Source organism: Neomonachus schauinslandi, chromosome 9 (genome assembly GCF_002201575.2).
Source record: "Neomonachus schauinslandi chromosome 9, ASM220157v2, whole genome shotgun sequence".
Taxonomy (NCBI): domain Eukaryota; kingdom Metazoa; phylum Chordata; class Mammalia; order Carnivora; family Phocidae; genus Neomonachus; species Neomonachus schauinslandi.
Window position 1 is genome coordinate 123,780,841 of NC_058411.1, and position 21,178 is coordinate 123,802,018.

General features: G+C 38.1%; 1 protein-coding gene across 1 annotated transcript in view; it reads left to right on the forward strand.

Annotated features, from left to right (window-relative positions):
- TARS3 (threonyl-tRNA synthetase 3) overlaps window positions 1-21,178 on the forward strand; it is an 83,424-nt gene that overhangs the window by 22,197 nt on the left and 40,049 nt on the right. The window contains exons 7-12 of the mRNA XM_021680494.1: window positions 2,812-2,876; window positions 5,529-5,607; window positions 6,231-6,377; window positions 7,211-7,309; window positions 13,768-13,934; window positions 15,987-16,149. Coding sequence (XP_021536169.1) covers window positions 2,812-2,876; window positions 5,529-5,607; window positions 6,231-6,377; window positions 7,211-7,309; window positions 13,768-13,934; window positions 15,987-16,149 — 720 coding nt within the window. The remainder of the gene's footprint in view (window positions 1-2,811; window positions 2,877-5,528; window positions 5,608-6,230; window positions 6,378-7,210; window positions 7,310-13,767; window positions 13,935-15,986; window positions 16,150-21,178) is intronic.

Here is a 21,178-nt window from a genome sequence, read left to right on the forward strand (position 1 = left end):
TCCTACTTCCCCTTTTCCTGCCTCTACGAATTTGACTACTCTAAGAACGATATAAGTGGAATCATACAATATTTGTCCTTTTGTGACCTCATTTCACTAGCATAATGTTCCCAAGGTTTGTCCATGTTGTAGCATATGTCAGAATTTCCTTCCTTTTTAAGGCTGAATAATATTCCGTTGTATGTATAGACCACATTTTGTTTATTCATTCATCTACTGGTAGACACTTGGGTTGTTTCCACCTTTTGACTATTGTGAAAAGTGTCACTGTGAACATAGCTGTACAAATATCTGTTCTAGTCCCTGCTTTCAATTCCTTGGGGTGTATACCCAGAAGCTCTTGGATCATATGGAAATTCTCTGTTTTGTCAACTGCCAGACTGTTCGCCACGCAGCCGCACCATTTTACATTCCCACCAGTGGTGCATGAGGGTTCCAATTTCTCCCCATCCTCACCAACACTTGTAGTTTTCTGTTTTGTTGATAGTAGCCATCCTAATGTGTGTGAGGTGGTATCTCATTGTGCTTTTCACTTGCATTTCCCTAATGACGAGTGATGTTAAGCATACTTTCATGGACTTATTGGCCAGTTGTATGTCTTATTTGGAGAAATGTCTATTCCAGTCCTTTACCCATTTTGTAATTGGGTTGTTTGTTTTTTGTTGTTGAATTATAAGAGTTCTTTATATATTCTGGATATTAATCCTGTATCAGATATGTGATTTGCAATTATTTTCTTCTATTCTGTGGGTTGCCTTTTTGCAGCCACTCTTAAGACCTAAACTTAATGAAATCTCTGTGAAGAAAAATGATTTGATTTGAACATATAAGTATGAAACAGTTAAATCATACAAATCTATTTTTTTCTCTCAACAACTATCCTCTTTAAATAGTTATTTAATAAAAAGTACCTGGCACCAAGGCAGTAGTGATGAAAGCAGGAAAGAAAAGTGTCTGCTGAGTTTTTAATGTAACGATAGGATCATTTACTATAAACTTTGTTTTTGTTTTATGCAAATTAATAATGCAGCTATGTCCTCAGAATTTTATTTCATGTTAATGAAATAAATGAAATAGTTAAAATTGGAATCTTCAGACCTAAATGTGAGACCTGAAACCATAAAAATCCTGGAGAGCACAGGCAATATCCTCTTTGACAGAGGCTGTGGCAGCTTCTTACTAGCTATGTCTCCTGAGGCAAGGGATATAAAAGCAAAAATAAACTATTGGGACTACATCAAAATAAAAAGCTTCTGCACAACAATGGAAATAATCAACAAAATAAAAGGCAACCTACTGAGTGGGAGAAGAGATTTGCAAATAACATATCTGATAAAAGGTTAGTATCCAAAATATAAAAAGAACTTATCAAACAACATGCCCCAAAAAGAGTAATCCAATTAAAAAACAGGCAGAAGACATGGATAGACATTTTTCCAAAGAATACATTCAGATGGCCAACAGACACATGAAAAGATGCGCATCATCACTCATCACCAGGGAAATACAAATCAAAACTGCAATGATATATCACCTCACACCTGTCAGAATGGCTAAAATCAACAACACAAGAAATAACAGGTGTTGGCAAGGATGTGGAGAAAGGGGAACCCTTTTGCACTATTGGTGGGAATGGAAACTGGTGCAGCCACTCTGGAGAACAGTATGGAGGTGCCTCAAAAAGTTAGAAATAGACTACCCTATGATCCAGTAATCACACCACTAGGGATTTACCCAAAGATCACAAAAATACTAATTCAAAGACATACTTACACCCCAGTGTTTATAGCAGCATTATCTACACTAGCCAAAGTATGGAAACAACCGAAGTATCCATCAACTGATGAATGGATAAAGAAGATGTGGTATAATCTACAATGGAGTATATTCAGCCATAAAAAGAATGAAATGTTTCCTACCAAGACATGGATTGAGCTAAAGAGTATAATGCTAAACAAAATAAGAGAAAGGCAAATACATGATTTCACTCATATGTGAAATTTAAGAAACAAAACAAATGAGCAAAGAGAAAATAGAGAGAGAGAGGCAAGCCAAGAAACAGACTCTTAACTATAGAGAACAAACTGAGGGTTACCAGAGGGGAGGTGGGTGGGGGGATGGATGAAATAGGTGATGAGCACCAGGTGATGTAAGGAAGTGTTGAATCACTATATTGTACACCTGAAACTAATATTACACTGTATGTTAACGAACTGGAATTTAAATAAAAACTTAAAAGAAATACATTCTGAAAATGAGATGAAAAAAATCGTAGTCTTCTAGAACAGTGCTGTTCAATAAAAATATAATGTGATAATGATGTACTTAACTGTATGTTGGCTAATTGAATTTAAATAAAAATTAAAAAAAAAATATAATGTGATCCACGAATCTGAGCCCCATATGTATTCTTAAATTTTCTGGTAGCCACATTTTAAAAGTAAAAGAATGGGGGAATGAATTTTTATGACATTATATCAAAAATATCACTTCAACATGTAACCAACATAAAAATAACTAATGAGCTATTTTACATCTGTCTTTCACAGTATGTCTCTGAAATCCCGTGTGTTTTGCACTTAAGCTCATCTCATTTCAGACTGGTTCCATTGCAAGTGCTCAGTAGCCACTCGGGCTTGTGGTTCCTGGTTTAGACACTACAGCTCTACGCTGTGAGCTCGGGTATTCCCCGGGTCTCAGTACCTAGAACATATGAGACACCCATTCAGTGTTTGTTGAAAAAAGTAAAAGTTTTTTTTCCCCCATTTAAACACTTTATGTAATAATATGTAAATATATTTTTCTTTGTAGTACAATAAATTTAAATGCCGCATCCTGAATGAGAAAATTAACACTCCAACTACGACAGTTTACAGGTAACGTGTGTGTAAATTTTAAGCCCTGCTCTGTGGTAAACTTGAAGGTGTTAGAAGTAGAAGCAGTTGGTCTTTGGGTGGGTGGTGTATTTATAAATTTGCGTAGTTGATATACTACTTTAGTTTGGGACTCTGAAATGTTATCAGCAAAGGGAACTTATTCCCCTCTTCATTTGTATTTATCAGGCTGGTGCTAAAACCCGAATTTTTGTTTTCCAGACATTAGCTGTGACAGCATCTTTCCCCATGTGGGTGAGACTGTTTGCCCAGTGCCTTACGTTTTAGTGGGGGCTGTTAGGGAAGAGAATTTTATTCTGTCCTCCCACGTTCTTATTGATGTAGCAGCGGGAGTTGCTATACGTCATCTGCCTCCTACAATGATTTTCTGCCTCTTACTATACCCCCCATTTCCTGGAGTCCAGGAGCATTAACTTTCATGCATTAGCCAGATATTCATCATGAAACACAATGAAAGACAACCTTGGGGAACCAAAGGCAAATCAAATGGTAGGAAGAGGCAAGTGAAGTCAGTACCACCATGACTTAGTTCTGTTCCTTTAACATTTGAGCCCCTTTTTTTTCGTACATCTTTTAAGCTGCCTGACGGGTAATCGCTGTTCCTCATGTCTGTGTGTTCTGGCTGCGTCTGTGACCTTCATGGTCCCATCTTAGAAGATCTGCTGTCTGTGTATTTGAAATCGCAAATACTCTCCACAAGGGCATTTACTTTCCACAGTCAAGTACTTATGGTTCTGGGGTTTAATGGTGCTGTAAGTAAAGTCATCTCCCCTCTAAGCAAAGCTATGCACAGGTTATGTCTTACGTTACAATATGAACTCGTTGCCCTTTGACATTGAAGTGGGGTAGATACTGTGCTTACCTTATTTTTGCCATTCTCCAATGACCAGATAAGGTTTTATTATTCATTACCTGTAATTCAAATAATTGTTAGTATATGCATTTTAAAGCTTAAAAATACATGAATAAATAAAAAAGATACGCTGTTTTAAAATTCTGGCTTCTAATACTTGAGCCTTTGTGGTTATTTTTTTTTTCTTAAGATTTTATTTATTTATTTGACAGAGAAAGACACAGGTCAACACTGATGCTTCTTATTCTGTCAGTTTAATTTTTGGAAAATGAATTGCTTTTCGTTCTATAGGGTTCAAAGATCAGAGTATTGAAGTCTTTTGTGCTAATTAGGCATTCCTTCCACTCCTCTGAACGTTGATTTACCGCTTCCATCTTGGACAGAGAACAATAAATCCTGGTCATTTGAAGAAATGATATTTTCATCTTTTTTTTTTAAAGATTTTATTTATTTATTTGACCGAGAGAGGGAACACAAGCAGGGGGAGTGGGAGAGGGAGAATCAGGCTTCCGGCAGAGCAGGGAGCCCGATGCGGGGCTCAATCCCAGAACCCTGGGATCATGACCTGAGCCAAAGGCAGACGCTTAATGACTGAGCCACCCAGGCGCCCTGATATTTTCATCTTTAAAGCTTATTTCACTTTGGTGAATAAACCAGTCCCTTTATGTATTCATTGTAATTTTTAACTTTTTAACTAGTAAACTTCAAAAATATTTAAAATTGGTTGGGATAGTTAAGGAAACTTACTTTCTTTACTAAATTTTTCTTAAATTAGTTGATGTTAAGGACCTTCCCTCCAATCAGTGTCATTAGTATTTTAACTTTTTAAATGTTTCTGTACTTGAAAAAAAGTCTGTGCTTATTAAGGTTTGGGGGTCCATGTTTGTTAGAGGTGCAAGTGAATCCCCAGCGATAGTATCATGTGTTTTTTTGTTTGTTTTGTTTTTTTTAGAGAGAGAGAGAGAGAGAGCATACGCAGACAGTGGGGAGGGGACAGACGGAGAGGGAGAGAGAGAATCTTAAGTAGGTTCCATGCCCAGCACACGATGTGGGGCTCGATCCTAGGACCATGAGATCATGACCTGCTTGAAGGCAGATGCTTAACCGACTGAGCCACCCAGGCGCCTCCAGACCTGATTTTTTAGAGCAGGTTTAGGTCCACAGCAAAATTGAGAAGGTACAATGATTTCTTCCGTACCCCCTACCCCACACATGCACAGCCTCCCCCACTATCAACATCCCCCGTAGACTGGCGCATTAGTAACAATTGATGGATCTACACTGACACATCATAGTCACATAGAGTCCAGAGTTTGCATTATGGTTCACTCTTGTTGGGGTACATTCTATGGGTTTGGTGAAGTTTAAAGTAAGGTATGAAGTTAGTGCATTTTGTATAAATTGGAGGTAATTTTGGTTTTGAAAGTTAGTGTAGAGCAGGGGAATGGCTTTTTGATTTTATGAAAGTAGAAGGTTTTTAAGAGCCTTGGGATATGACAGTGAAAAGTGATGTCTTTATGTACAGTTACTTTCAGAAGATTCTGTAACTTTTGAATTTGAGCAAAGGAGGGAAGACTGGGATCTAAGGCTAGATAGATTGCCTCTTCATCCTAAATTAAAAATTAATTTAAATTTTTTTAAATTGTCCCCAAATCAAAAGTTGACCTAAGATGTACAAATAAGTGAGATCCTTCACTTAAAACATATGAAAACATGGTTTGTAACGAATGGTCCAAAAAGCTATAACTATATCTGGGCATGTCTGAAATATTTCATTATAGGTGCGGTCCGCTAATTGACCTTTGCAAAGGCCCCCATGTAAGACACACTGGAAAAATTAAAACCATAAAAATTTTCAAGGTAAGGATTTTTTTTTTTAATACAGCAAACTTAAGATGACCCAGATAATGAGGAATTTCAATCACATCTTTTATAATCTGAATATCATGGTATTGTAAAATACTTCATTATTTGATTTTTACAAAAACTTCTAAAAATACTATAATTTTTTAGATTTTTTGATAATTAGGACCTTACATGTAGTTTTGTTTATTATCTAAACTCACTATACATGTGACAGTGCCTTTTTTTCTCATATGCTGTGTTAACATGTTGTTCTGCGTATCATGGTTTTCTCAAATCACCCTAATGTGAACAAGAACACTTGACTGGGATCTTCACGTCCCCGATCCTGCTTCCTCTGCTGCTCCTCCCGTCGGTGGTGCAGTTACTCTTGGCCCTGCTGCCTTCCCCTTCCTCACTTTCCTTTCCCACAATCCACAGCAGACTACATCGTTTTCTGATGAATTCCGGCTGGGCAGGTTTAATTAGAATCAATTTCAAAGTCTTTCCAGTGCTACAGAAAGTCATCTTTAAGTAAAGCTATGTTGATGATGTAGCGGAAAATTGTGCACATATTTAAGAGCAGTTTTATTGATCACCAGATGTTTGGTGTGTTGACCCAAATCTTGTTTGGTGCTTAGAATTCCTCAACATATTGGGAGGGCAATCCCGAAATGGAAACACTGCAGAGGGTCTATGGGATATCCTTCCCTGATAACAAGATGATGAAGACCTGGGAAAAGTTCCAAGAGGAAGCCAAGAACCGAGATCACAGGAAGATTGGAAAGGTACGCCGTGCGTCCTAATCCCCAGCAGGATGGGGACGTTCTTTGGCCTATGATCAAATTGTTTGGTATTTCTTCTGCACTTGTCCGGTCTTCTGTTCTGCTGGCACTCAGAGTTTGCTGTTGTGTTCTTGTATGCTAATCCCCCAAATGTCCTCTCACCTCTTCCCTTCCCGTGTCTTTTATTAAATTTAGAAATCACACCATTCTCTCATTCTTACCATGATATAAAAATAATGTTTTAAAAAATTGTATGTACTTAATAACATACTTTGTATTTGGGAAACAGCAGAAAGAAAGAATGAGATTTGAGAGCAAGCAGATTTGGGTTTCAGTCTCCCATCTGGCCACTTACGAACTATGTTATGTGGTGGGCCAGGTATTCGCTTATGGGACTCTATGTGCTGGTCTCTTACTCGGTAGCCTTTGCAGGGCTGATACGAGGACAGATGCTGGATCTTGGTGGCAGCATGGGGCAGGTGTTCAGTAGTGACAGCCATGATGATGATCACCACCAGTTAGAGCCCACCTCCCACCGTGAGCTTTTCTGATCTTTGTGATCTTTTGTTCTCTCCCCATGAGATACACACTCCCAGGTGCCAAGTCAGAAGTCAGCAGTAAATAAAAGGTGAATGAAAAGCTAACTAACCATAAAAATGGATTGTAATTTTACATGCGCTAGTACATATAGTTAGAGGTAAGTATTGAAGGGCTTTGGGAAGTCAGTTATTAGAAGATGGAAATTGTAACTGAGTCATTCCTAGCATATCACATGCATACAGTAAATATTGATCTATGGCAGTGAGATTTGAGATGCACTTATTGTTTTAATCTAGGAACAAGAACTGTTCTTTTTCCATGATCTGAGTCCTGGAAGCTGCTTTTTTCTTCCCAGAGGAGCCTTCATTTATAATACACTTATGGATTTCATACGAGTAAGTTAACTTTTAAAATGTTTTTCTTATTCAGCCCCATTTTACATTTTACTATTTTCTCTCATAATAAAATTGAATGAAAACGCCAAGTGTTTTCATTAACTTTAGTTTAGTAATATTAATAAGAATTTTGAACCTAAAAGAGAAATACTGGGTTGCACCTCAGAAAAAATTGAGATAAATCCTATATTCCCTAAATAAAATGCATTCTTGGGATTTCAGTAAGTGCACCTATTGTCCATATACATTTCTAGAGCATGAACAGTACAGAGATAAGCATTAGATTAAGTGTGGAACTCTCTGTGAAGGAGAAGAAAGGAGGAAGTACCCTATCTGGTACACAATGCTAAATGATGAAGTGTTGTTTCTCAAAATGTGGTCCATGGTCCCCCTCCAATGACTCCCAAGTGACTTGGCAGCTCCATCCAGAGCAAAAGGTAAAGACAATTGTGTGAAATACCTTCTTGTAATAAAGTTTATAGATTAGAAATTCTTTATTTTACATCATTTGAACTATAGATACTGTCCAGAGATGATCCATGTAGACTATTAGGATTACGTTTCCTTTTTTGTGTGTTTTTTGTCTTCCTGTAATTAATAATTACCTAAAATTTTCATACACTCAGTTTTATATCACTGACTTATTTAATTCTTATCACTTATTCATCCTCAAGTTTTTCCTCAAAACTGCAAAACTCCTTACAGTGTATTCTGATGATTCAGGTAATGTCTCAGTAATTTAAAAAATGTGGTCCTCTTGTTCTAGAATTAACTTGCTACAAGGATTCTTGCTAACTGATGTCTTAGGACTTGTTTTATTCATCATTCTAGCTACTCCCCTCATGTCTCTGCTATGTTGATTCTCCTCTTTCCTGATACCATATCTTCCTCTTCCTTATCCATCTCATCTGGGGAAGCACTTTCTTCAGTAACTTCCTGGGAAAAGGTTAATGGCGTGAGCTGGTTTTTCTCTGTCCGCCTCACCAGTCTCATTTCCCTTCCTTCTCTTGTGCTGTGTCCCTGGAGGCTAAGCTCTGTGGAATCTACCACCTGGGCTACCTATTTTCTGGTAGGGATCGGCCAGTGTGAAGCCATGGTAGGCCAGAGGGCCTTGAAGAATCACTGAAGATTATCTGAGACTTCAGCAGGTGGTGATGACCATGACGCTGCTGTTTTGGATGGGCTATGCTGGAAAATCAACACAGCCCCTGGCGCCTTGAACTCTCGAGGTTGGAGGTCGAGTTTTGGAGAATAAATAGAAAGGCTCTATGGTGGCCTGAAAGGAATCTCTTATCTTTATAGATGCAAGACCCACATGGCTGATGATTAGGCCTGATTTATATGGCCTGATTTGTATGGGCTGCACAATTATAAAGGCATTTAAATTCACAACCCCAGTGGTCTCTTATGCTAAGGTAAGGGCACCTGTGGGAAAGAGTGGGTTCCTGAGTTTTGGACAAGAATTTTTGGCAGACACAGATGAGGCAGAAGACTTTGAACTCCCAGATACCTTTGTCTGAAGAAATTGGCCTTTCCATGCAAACAAAACAAAAATAAAAAACATTCAGGGACTTTACCTGTTTTTTCTCTTGATTTTCTGTAATATGGTCTTGCCTTTTCCCATATTTAGTAATTTTTTATTATATCTAAATATTGTATATAAAAAGAACTTCAGAGGCTGTAGATAACGTCATCTCCCACTAGAGCATTTACCCCCTGCCAAGACTGAAGACTAATTGCTCAATCCAGTTAAAGATTGAGCTGAGGGACACCTGGGTGGCTCAGTCAGTTAAGCGTCTACCAAGCACGTCTACCAATGTTTAGCTGAGAGAGTCTACCAAGCACAGTCTTAAGACTCTCAGAAGCCCTACCAGCTACTTGCGTAGATCATTCTGAGGTCTTCCCAAGTGGTATACAGCCATACCCTCAAGAGCTTTACCCTAGGCCATGCTTTGTGGGTGGTAACCTGTGTTTTTTCTTTGTGCTGAAGTCATTCTTACCTTGTGAGTCTAAGGATGCAATAGTTTTATTTATGAAACCAATAGGTCCTGGCATTTTGATATTTCCTCTCAAAAACTTAATAGTACCCAGTTTAGTTTATATCTCTTTTGTATTTTGTCATAGGCAGCCATAAGAAGTCAGTTGTCCCTTTCTTCTTTCTGCCTAGACACATCCCTAGCTACGGTCCATGAATTCTTTGAGTACCCTTTCTGTTTTTCATCACCTCAGGTGATAGTGTTACCAGTGTTCTGGCACCACATAACAAGAGTCCCCTTTTCTTCATCCTCCAATATATTTTTCTCACTGTCCTGCCAAGTCCTCGCAGACAGTCTCTAGCCTTCTAGCTCCCGCCCACCACCTGGCCCCAAAGCAGCACCCACATCCAGTGCAAATTCTGTTCTCGTTGTCTATTGCAGCATAACAGAGTGTCCCGAAGCTTAGTTAACTTAAAATGGCCATTTTTTGGATTATTATCTCTAATGGTCTATGCATTAGGCTTATCAAGGTGGTTCTTACATTGAGTTCCTTATATGACTGCATTCAGATGGAGGCCAATGCCAGAGTTGCTGATTGAAGTTTAAGTTACATTTGTTAAAATGCATAAATCTGAAGCTTACAGCTCAAGAAATTTCCACACATGTGTACATGTGTACAACCACCACCCAAATCAAGACATAGAGCAGTTCCATCCTTTTTTAAAAGATTTTATTTATTTACTTATTTGAGAGAGAGCAGAGGGAGGAACAGGGAGAGGGACAAGCAGGCTCCCTGCTGAGTGTGGAGCCCAACGCGGGGCTCGATCCCACAACCCTGCGATCATGACCTGAGCCGAAATCAAGAGTTGGATGCTTAACTGACTGAGCCACGCAGGCATCCCTAAGACAGTTCCATCCTTTCATAAGATCCTCTTGTATCTTCCCAGTCAATACCTGCCTCCCCTTTGCTCACCTGAGATGATCTTGCTGATTTCTATTAACCATAGATCAATTGTGCCTCGTCTTAAACTTCATGTAAATGGACTCATACAGTATTAGCTATTGTGTTTCTGGCTTCTTTTGTTCAACTTAATGTCTGAGACTCATCCACATTTTATGTATAATTTTTTTTCTATTGTTTGAGGTATTTCATTTTGTGACTGTAGAACAGGGTATTTATTTGTTCTCCTGTAGGTGTACATTTACATTTATGTTGTTTCCACTTTGGAGCCATTATACATGCAGCTGTTACAAACATTTTTGTACATGTCTTTTGGTGGGCAAAGTACTCGCTTCTCTTGGGCATATACCTAGGAGTGGAATTGCTAGGTCATAGGGTGGTAATGACTAACTTAAGAAAATACTGAATAGTTTTATGTGGTTGATGCATATAATGTTCCTTCCAGAAATGTATGAACATTCCAGTTACTCTGCATCCTCTTCAACACTTGGTGTTATCAGTTTGCCATTTGGGCAGGTACCATGGTATTATTCTGCATTTCCCTGATGAATAATGATGTGACAACCTTTCCATATGTTTGTTGGTCATTTGGATATCCTCTTTTGTGAATTTCCTGTTTAAGTATTTTTCCCATTTAAAAAAACTGAGTTGTCTTTTTATGATTGATTTTTAGGGGCTCTTTCTTTGTTCTGATATGAGTCATTTGCTAAATGTGTATATTGTGAGTGCATTTTTTCAAGCTGCAGCTTATTGATTCACGTTCTTAATGATGCCTTTTAACCAGTAGTTCTCATGTTTAACAAAGTCTGGTTTATTATTTTTTTCTTTTCTGGTTAGGGCTTTTCATGCCCTCTTTAGGAAATCTTTGCCTATTTCAGAGTCATGAAAATATTCTTCTTTGTCCTATTCTAGAAGCTTGATTGTATTTGTTTTTAGACTCAATGCTGTGATCTATCTTGAATTCATTTTTAGGTTTTGTGGAAGAGAGGGGTCAAGGTTGATTTTTATCCACAGGTTTATCCAGTAGCTTCAGTATCATTTATTACTGCAGTAGAATCTTTGTCCTAAACCATTATATATTTCTGGATATTTATTCTGTTCTTTTGGTCCCTTTGTTGTCTGTCCTTGCATTAACATCACACTGCTTTGATTACTGTAGCTTACTGTAACTATGTATTGTCTTAATATCAGTAGTTTAATTAAGTTTTAAAATTTTATTCTTATTCAGGACTATTTTGGCTATTCTAAATTCTTTGTACTTACATATAAATTTTATATCATGCTTTTCATTTCCTAAAAAATAACTGCTGGGATTTTGATTGGAATTGCATTCATTCTATAGATTAATTTGCAGATAATTGATACCTTAACCACATTGAGTTTTCTAATCTATGAACATGGAAATTTTGTCGGTTCATTTAGTTCTTTCTTTTCCCTCGGCAGTATTTTGTAACTTCTATTTTAGAGGTCTTGCACATCTTTCATCAGGTTTGTCCCTAGACATTTAATTTTTTGAGTGGAAATGGTGGAGAAACACAGACAAAGGTGCCCAACACGCCTCGGTGGCTCAGTTGGTTGGGCCTCTGCCTTTGGCTCAGGTCATGATCCTGGGGTCCTGGAATCAAGCCCCTTGTCAGGCTCCCTGCTCAGCGGGGAGTCTGCTTCTCCCTCCCTCCCTCCCCCTGCTCGTGTGAGTGCATGCTCTCTCTCTCTCTCTCTCAGATAAATAGATAAAATCTTAAAAAAAAAAAAAAGGTACCCAACATCATTAGTCATCAAAGAAATGAAAATTAGAGGCACCTGGGTGGCTCAGTCAGCTAAGCATCCAGTTCTTGATTTTGGCTCAGGTCATGATCTCAGGATTGTGAGATTGAGCCCTGTATTGGGCTCTGCACTGGGTGTGGAGCCTGCCTAAGATTCTCCCTCTCTCTACCCCCACCGATGCTTGCTCTCTCTCTCTCTCAAAAAAAAGAAAGATACGAAAATTAAGGCTGCAGTAAGCTGCATGTCCACTAGAATATCCCCCCACCCAATGGCAAAACAACAACAACAACAACAACAAACCTGAAAATACCAGAGACTGGCAAGAATGTGAAAATTCTAACTCCCATTGGTGGGAATGCAAAATGATACTGCTACTTTGTAAAACAGTTTGGGCAGTTTCTTACACAGTTCCACTCCTAGTTTTTTACCCAAGAAAAATAAAAACATGCCCATACAGAGACTTATATTGGAATGTCCACAGAAACTTTATTTATAGTAGCAAAACTGCACAAAGTAAGCTATAAACATAATAACATTTCCCATCATAGAGCATACTTTAAAATCATTCCCAAATACATGAGATACTAACATGATTAGCAATATTATCCAGAGTGGATTAAAAGTCCATTATTATTATCTCCTGAGCCAAGCTTTAAAATAGTCTCAGTCAAAACAAACAAGGAAACACAAAAAATTCTTCAATTTCTAGGTCCTTGTTTAATCTGAATATATAGAGGCATCTGACATAGCCGCAGAATAATTACTGCCATTTGTAATGATCTCTAATTTTGTTAAAACTTTCTAATTTAGTAAATTTAGTAAAAATGAGGGATAGGTAAAGCAGCTTACTGAATGGCCAAGACCCAGCTATCCACAACTGGACTGAAAACATGCTCTGCTGAAGAGTAACAATGGCATCCCTTTAAATGATATGAAACAAGTGTTGTTCATAATTTTAAAACATTATGTTTTATACTTTTTTTAATTGTAAGAAAATTTTTTTTTACTTCATTAAAATATGCTGGTCTAGATCTGTGCCAGATACCCCTTAAATGATTAACAAATGGTAAAAACCTAAGAAACCACCAACAGAGATCATCTGATCGATATCTTGAAGGAAAAAAAGTTTAAATAAAATAAGAACTTTGGTTGAAAGACTCTGTTTTCCGGTCCCGAGTGACTGAATTAGGGAAGCTGTTGATAGGTAGGGAGGAAGAGAAACCAGCTTATGACTTTATAGATACCAGCCACTTAATGTGTTATATATTAAAATTCTCAGCTTCATTTCTGTTTAAAACTAAATAGATCAAAACTAAATTTGCATGCAACATAGCATTCAGGCTTATTGAGTTATAAAGTGATTCTCCCTCTTAAGTAATAGAAAAATACCTGCTGTTTATCTAGAATGTAAAGGATTTTGGAATTTGTAGTTATAGGAAGTTTATATATACATAATATTATATGTGATATATATTATACATATAATTTTAGTTACTAATTTTCAAAGAATTAACAGATTATGTACTATATACTATTATATAATATAAAATAAAGATACTTAATGTGAAAATGAGACTGAAAGTACATTAATCTTTCTTTCATGATCCAGAACACCCCACCTAAAACTGAGGGCACATTAACCACTAATTAATATGAGATGTAATCCCAAATTAAGAAATATTCACTACTAGTGTTACTTTGCATGGAATTGTGATCTGTTGTGCCACATTTTAACATTAAATGTGTTTATCTTAAAGGAGGAATATCACCGACGTAACTTCACAGAAGTGCTCTCTCCCAACATGTACAACAGCAGACTCTGGGAAACCTCAGGTCACTGGCAGCATTATAGTGAGAACATGTTTACCTTTGATATTGAAAAGGACACGTTTGCCCTTAAGCCCATGAACTGTCCAGGGCACTGGTGAGTATTAAAAGTGAAGCAGATCTTTGCATAAGAGCACATAGCACACTTCATCACAGTCAGCTTTGAATATTACTAGTTTGCTTTTTTGGAGTTAAGGGATTCCTTTAATCTGAGGAGTGGTGGCTACCAGTTATCTTTACCAAATTATTTCATTCTGGAGAATACATTTTAAGATATGTTTGATCTTGGGGCGCCTGGGTGGCTCAGTTGGTTAAGCGACTGCCTTCGGCTCGGGTCATGATCCTGGAGTCCCTGGATCGAGTCCCGCATCGGGCTCCCTGCTCGGCAGGGAGCCTGCTTCTGCCTCTGACCCTCCCCCCTCTCATGTGCTCTCTCTCTCTCATTCTCTCTGTCTCAAATAAATAAATAAAATCTTTAAAAAAAAAAAAAAAAAAAAAAAAAAAAAAAAGATATGTTTGATCTTGGGCAGGTGTAGAATGTTAACTGGAAACCATTTAGTTTTTGTGCCTCTTAGAGATAGAATTATATATCAATTTTATAAATTATTATGTTTTTGTAATAGTAATACACTTCAAATACACATATTTGCAGAACATTTAGTTCTTATATACTGTTTGGGTTGATTAAAACAAGACCGGTGAAGTCATAATCAATGGGTTACTGGATTTCATTGATTATTTATTTATTTTTTTTAAAGATTTTATTTTTATTTATTTGACAGAGAGAGGCACAGTGAGAGAGGGAACACAAGCAGGGGGAGTGGGAGAGGGAGAAGCAGGCTTCCCGCCGAGCAGGGAGCCCGACGTGGGGCTCGATCCCAGGACCCTGGGATCATGACCTGAGCCGAAGGCAGTCGCTTAACCAACTGAGCCACCCAGGCGCCCGGATTTCATTGATTCTAAGATAACTTCCCACCCACTCCCATTTCAACATCCCTGAAATCAGAATGCATCATATTATCGGGGGCATCTTAGCATTATGTCATAACTTAATGGTTATTTCCTTTCTAGTGGTACATAATATAGTGCTACATCTTACAGTGTTGTCTTAGATTTTTTGAAAGAATGTAATTATCATAAAGCTGGTATGCAAATTCAACCTTGTAAGACAAGCATATTTCACAATAGGTTGTGAACAGACATGAGTATCCACCAAAAAATTTCCCAAGTGTTGTGGTTTTATATCATCAGCATACATAGTTTCAAGTAAATTGGCCTTAGAAGGTAACTATAAAACCTCAAAACAAACTGAAGAAAACTTTTTGCCCTTTACATTAAAGACTAAAAGAAATTCAACTTTACGATGACAGCATGTAAAAAAATATATACTTTAATTTTGTGAAAACTGGTGTGTAAACATTCTGTTTGCTCTCTTTTTAAACAGAAGGTGAGAGCCAGGAGTGGTTTTTTTTTTCCCCCCCCGGAAGAGAGGTCTTTTATTCAACAGGGAAAACTTGAGCGCTTATGGCTCTTGGTGCTAGGAATGCAGAGGTGATTAAGACACCGTCCATTTCCTTAGGGAGCTCATGAGCAGAGTGGGACAGAAGCAGATATGTAGACAATCAGTTTTGAAAAAGTAAGTTCAGTGTCAAGTTAGTGGCATGTTCCAGGTGATCTCAGAGCCTGAGGAGAGACTGCCTAGCCCCATCTAGGGAAGTGTCCAGGGGGCCTTCACTTAAGAAGTAGCCTTTGAAATGAATTGTACACAGTAAGTGGAAATTCACTGGGTGAAAAAGAATAAGGAACAGAATTTCTGGAAGAGATAACAGACAGGGTTCTTTCTCAGAGTGCTGCAGTGATATAAATTCAAGGTTCAAAAATTCCTAGAAGATTTTTTTTTTTTTTTTGAGGGAGAGTGAGCACAGGGAGGGGCAGAGGGAGAGGGAGAGAGAATCTTAAGCCCCGATGTTGGGGCTCAGTCTCACGACCCTGAGATCACGACCTGAGCTGAGATCAAGAGTTGGATGCTTAACCAACTAAGCCACCCAGGTGTCCTTGAGGAATTTTAGCTGTAACTTATTAACATTTAGATAATTACTTAATCTTTTCTGTGCTAAGTAAAAGCTGTGTGTTGTTGCATCTTTTCTAGTCTAATGTTTGCTCATCGTCCACGATCATGGAGGGAAATGCCTATCCGATTCGCTGATTTTGGAATTCTTCATAGGAATGAATTATCAGGAACTTTAAGTGGTTTGACTCGAGTTAGGCGCTTCCAGCAGGATGATGCCCATATCTTCTGCACAGTAGAGCAGGTAAACAGTAATACAGGGTGAAGCATGGTTGACATAAATTCAGTGTGTTGCCTTGGACACAGTTTCAGAGTCGCTATAAAATAAGATGTCTGTTCTCATCTCTGAGGTCTCCTTCAGCTCTAATATTTTTGATGCTCTAATTTGGTAATAGATCAGTAATTTCTTGTCATGAAATTTATTATCTTTTTCTATCAAGTTTCTTTCAGTTTTATTAACTTAAATACATTAAGTGGGATATTTTAAGGGACTTGGTAGAATTTTGGTTTTTGTTTGTTTGTTTTTCAATATTGCCTAGAAGTGAGAGCTTACTTTTTCAGGTTTTCATGTCAGTTCAAATAAAAATTGCCATGAAATAGTATGCCATCAAATGATTTGACCTAATTGACACTCATAGAACACTTCAACCAGTAACAGCAGAGTATGCATTCTTAACGTGTTATCTGAGGAAACCTAGTGGGGAGCCATAAATCCCACTGTCACCATCAGTAATGAGGGGTTCCTACTTCTTTCATGGGTCCTCAGTAGAAAACCTAGACCATCTATTCCTACTTTGCAGTAACCAGGAAGTACTTCACCCTCCCTGTTGGAGCAGAGTCTATGGGAGCCAGCTAAAACAGAGGTTTAAATAAAATTAAAGGTCTTATACTACCCAAATTTTAAATTTTATAAATCAAAAGTCATTCATGCCAAGAATTAGGAAAATCTCAACTTAATGAAAAAGGACAGCCTACACTAATGTGGAGATGACAAGGATATTGCATTATCTGACTAAGATTTTAAAGAAGCCATCATAAGAATGTCTTACCAAGCAATTACAAATACACTTGAAAACAAATGAAAAAATAGCCTCAAGAAAGAAATAGAAAATCTCAGGAAATAAATAAAAGAGGGGTGCCTGGGTGGCTCAGTTTGTTAAGTGACCAGCTCTTGGTTCTGGCTCAGGTCATGATCTCGGGATCCTGGGATCGAGCCTCCACCTCACATGCTGGGTGTGGAGCCTGCTTGAGGGTTCCCTCCCTCTACCCCTTCCTCTGCTCTCTTCCTCTCTCTCAAATAAGTTTTTTTTTTTTAAAGAAATAAAAGTTACAAAGAAGAATCAAATGGAAATCTTAGAACTGAAAAATAAAACAACTGAAATAAAATAGTGGATGGATTCATGAGTAGAATGGAGGGGGCAAAGAAAAGAATCAGTGAACTTCAAGGCAACAATAGAAATGACCCAGTTTGAACAACAAAGAGAAAAGAGACTGAAAGAATAATGAACACAACTTCAGAGACCGATGGGACTAAAACAGAATGTCTAATATTTATGTCACCAGAGTTCTGGAAGAAGGGAATAATGGTGGAGGTGAAAAGTACTCAAAGACATATGGCTGAAAACTTGCCAAATTTGGCAAAAGACCTAAGCCTACAGATTCAAGAAGCTGAGAAAACTCTAAAAAGGATAAGGCCAAAGAAATCCCCACCAAGATAAAGCATAACCAAACTTCTGAAAACTAATGACAAAGAAAATTTTGAAAGCAGTGAGAAAGAAATCAACATTATCTTTAAGAAAAGATGTTTTGTTTTGTTTGCACAAGAGATTTCTCATCAAAAACCATGGATGTCAGAATGAAGTGAACAACACTTTTCAAATGCTGAAAGAACTGTCAATTCAGAATTCTACATACAGAAGAAATATTCCTCAGGGATGAAGGGTAAATCAAGACATTAAGGCTACCTTAAAATAATGGCTATTGGAAGTTCTCTAAACAGAAAGGAAATGATAAAGAGTCTTGGAACATGAAGAAGGAAGAAGGAAAAATTGTAAAAGTAAAACATAATTTCCTTTTCCTTTTAAGTTTTCTGAATTATGTTTGATGGTTGAAGCAAAAATTATAACACTGTCTGATATGGTTCTGAGCATATGTAAGAGGAAATGTGTAAGAAAATTATGCTATAAATCGAGTAAAGGAGGTAAGGTTTCTATACTTGAACTGGCAAAATGATGACATCAGTAGGCTGTTATGTAATACCTAGAGAAACCACTGGAAAAAAGATACATAGCTATATGCTTAAAAATAGGTAAAATGGAATTCTAAAAAATATTAAATTAAGCCAAGGGAAGGCAGGAAAAAGAAAACAGAAATGAATAATATGACAGTACAAGAAGGAAACAATAAAAACAACAAAAAAGACAAACTGAAATCCTAACATATGTTAAATGTCGATGGTTAAAATAATCAGTAAAAATGGACATATATCAAAATGTATGGGGCACAGCAAAAGCAGTGCTAAAAAGTAAACAGATAACACGAAATGCATATATTATAAAAGAAGAAAAGTCTCAAATCAATATCTAGCCTCCCACCTCAAGACCTAGAAAAAAAGAAGGGTAAAATAAACCCAAAATAACAAGGAAGGAAGCAGTAAAGACCAGAGCAGAAATCAATGAAATTGAAGACAGAAAAATAATGGAAAAAATTAATGAGACAAAAAACTGGTTCTTTGAAAAGATTAAGAAATTGGCAACTTCATTCAAGACTAACAAAGAAAAAAGTTGGGAAGATACAAATTAACCAATATCAGGAATCAATAGGGGATATCCCTAAAGACCTTGAAATCACCAGAAGCATAAAAAATGAATATAATGAACAACTGTCCATGAATTAGTTTGATAACTTAGTTGAAATGTACTAATCCCTTGAAAAGCACAAACTACCACAATCACCTGATAGGAAATAGATATTTGAAAAGCCCTATCACTATTAAGGAAATGAATATGTAATTTAAAAACTCCCCAAAAAGAAAACTCCAGGCTCAGATTTTTTTCACTGAAGAATTCTATTGAACATTTAAAGAATTAGTACCAATTCTATACACTCTGTTCTGAAATAGAAGAGAACACTTCCTAGTTCATTTTATGAAGCTAGTATTAACTGATACTAAAACCAGACAGAACTACAGACCAGTATCCCACATGGATACAGATGCAAAAGTCCTTAACATAATATTAGCAAATAAAATTCAACAATATATTAAAATAATTACACATCATTAGCAATTGAGGTTTAGCCTTCAGGGATATGAGGCTGATTCAGTGTCAGAAATCTGTCAGTGTAATCCACCATATGACAGGCCCATTCGTGGGAATATAAAATGGTACGGTCACTTTCAAAAACATTTGGGCAGTTTTTTAAAAACTTAAACACACACCTACCATATGACCCAGTCATCTTACTCCTTTTTTTTTCCCCAAGAGAAAAAGAAAGCGCACGTCCATACAAAGACTTGAACACAAACGTTCATTGCAGTTTTATTTGAAATAGCCAAAATATAGAAACAACCCTAAAGCCCAATAACAGATAGATGTAAAAAGTAACTGTGGTACATCCATTCAACGGAAAACTATTCAACAATAGGAAGGAATGGTCTATTGGGACACATATAACATGGGTTTATCTCAAAATAATTATGCTGAGTGAAAAAAGCCAGCCAAAAATAGAGCATGTGCTGCATGATCCCACAGATAAAAATTCTGAGAAAGTCAAACTGATCCATGGTGACAGAATGCAGATCCTTGCCTGTCCCCCTCCCCTTCCTAAAGGGCTCTAGTTTTGTTAGCCCTGTTCTGTTTGCATTTAAAGGTGCCCTCCTTTTCCCCCACCCTCCTTTCCCCCGCCCTCACAGCCCCTAGCTCTGATCTCGCTGCACTCTCTGGGAACCTCACTTATGTTCTAGGCTCAGCTGCCAGTCTCACCTGCATCTCAGCTCTCCTTCCTGAGCTCCAGATCTCAACCTCACAGGGCCTGGTAGACCTGTCTGTTTCTGCCTCCCACACCACTGCCTCTGCCTTCCCTGTTCACTTTTTCAGGAGATGCACCAACATCCTCTCCAGTGCCCAGGCCAGGAGTCCAGGTGCCTGTTACTCTTCACTGCTCGTGTCCAGTTAATCACAAGCCTTATTGAAAGCTCTTCCTAAATGTATTATCCATTCCTGAATAATTTTGTTCATTACTGGATTTCCAGTATCCAGCACAAATTCCTTGCATTCCAGCTACTTCTTTCTGGTTCAAACCACCATCACCTCACTCCTAAATGACTCTACCAGCTTCCCAATGGGCCTGCCTTCTAGTCTTACCAATCCATTTCCCGTACTTGAAAGGAACAGATTGGACTGTGTTAGTCTCTCGCTGAAGAACCCTTCATTGGTTTCCCATTGCTCTCAGGCTAAAAAGTACAGACATTATACTAGCTTTGAAGACCCTTCATTTTTCCCTGTCCCCTGCCTGCCTCTAGCCTGATCACCTGCCACCCTTCTGTGCCCTCTTCCCTGTCATACACAGCTCGGCCCCATGGCAGCTTCCTGTGGCTCCCCTGCCCTAGCCTGCTCCTCTGTCCTCTGGGTCCATACTCTCAGTATTTCCTCTGCTTCAAAAGCTGTGCCCTAGCTTTCCACGGAGAACTCTTACTTACCCTCTGGCTGCAGCTTGGCTATCACTTCCCGTGGACAGCCGCCCTTCCCCCTATTGTGTAGCACTGCTTCTGGTGAGGTAGCCTTGCCTGCTTCTTGGTCCACCCCCTACACCTGGGAGCTGCTGGTAGCCTGCTCACACCTGGCATGTGGTGGGCATTCCCTGAATATTTGGGTAAGTAGTGGAGGAACAACCAAAGCAGTGTCATCGACTATGTAGTAAAAACATACTTTATTTCTTTTTTTTTTATGTTAATCACCATATATTACATCACTAGTTTTTGATGTAGTGTTCCAGGATTCATTGTTTGCATATAACACCCAGTGCTCCATTCAGTACGTGCCCTCTTTAAAACCCATCACCAGGCCAACCCATCCCCCCACCCCCCTCCCCTCTAGAACCCTCAGTTTGTTTCTCAGAGTCCACAGTCTCTCATGGTTCATCTCCCCTCCGATTCCCCCCCTTCACTTTTCCCTTCCTGCTATCTTCTTTTTTTTTTTTTTAAACATACAATGTATTATTTGTTTCAGAGGTACAGGTCTGTGATTCAACAGTCTTTTTTTTTTTTTCTTTAA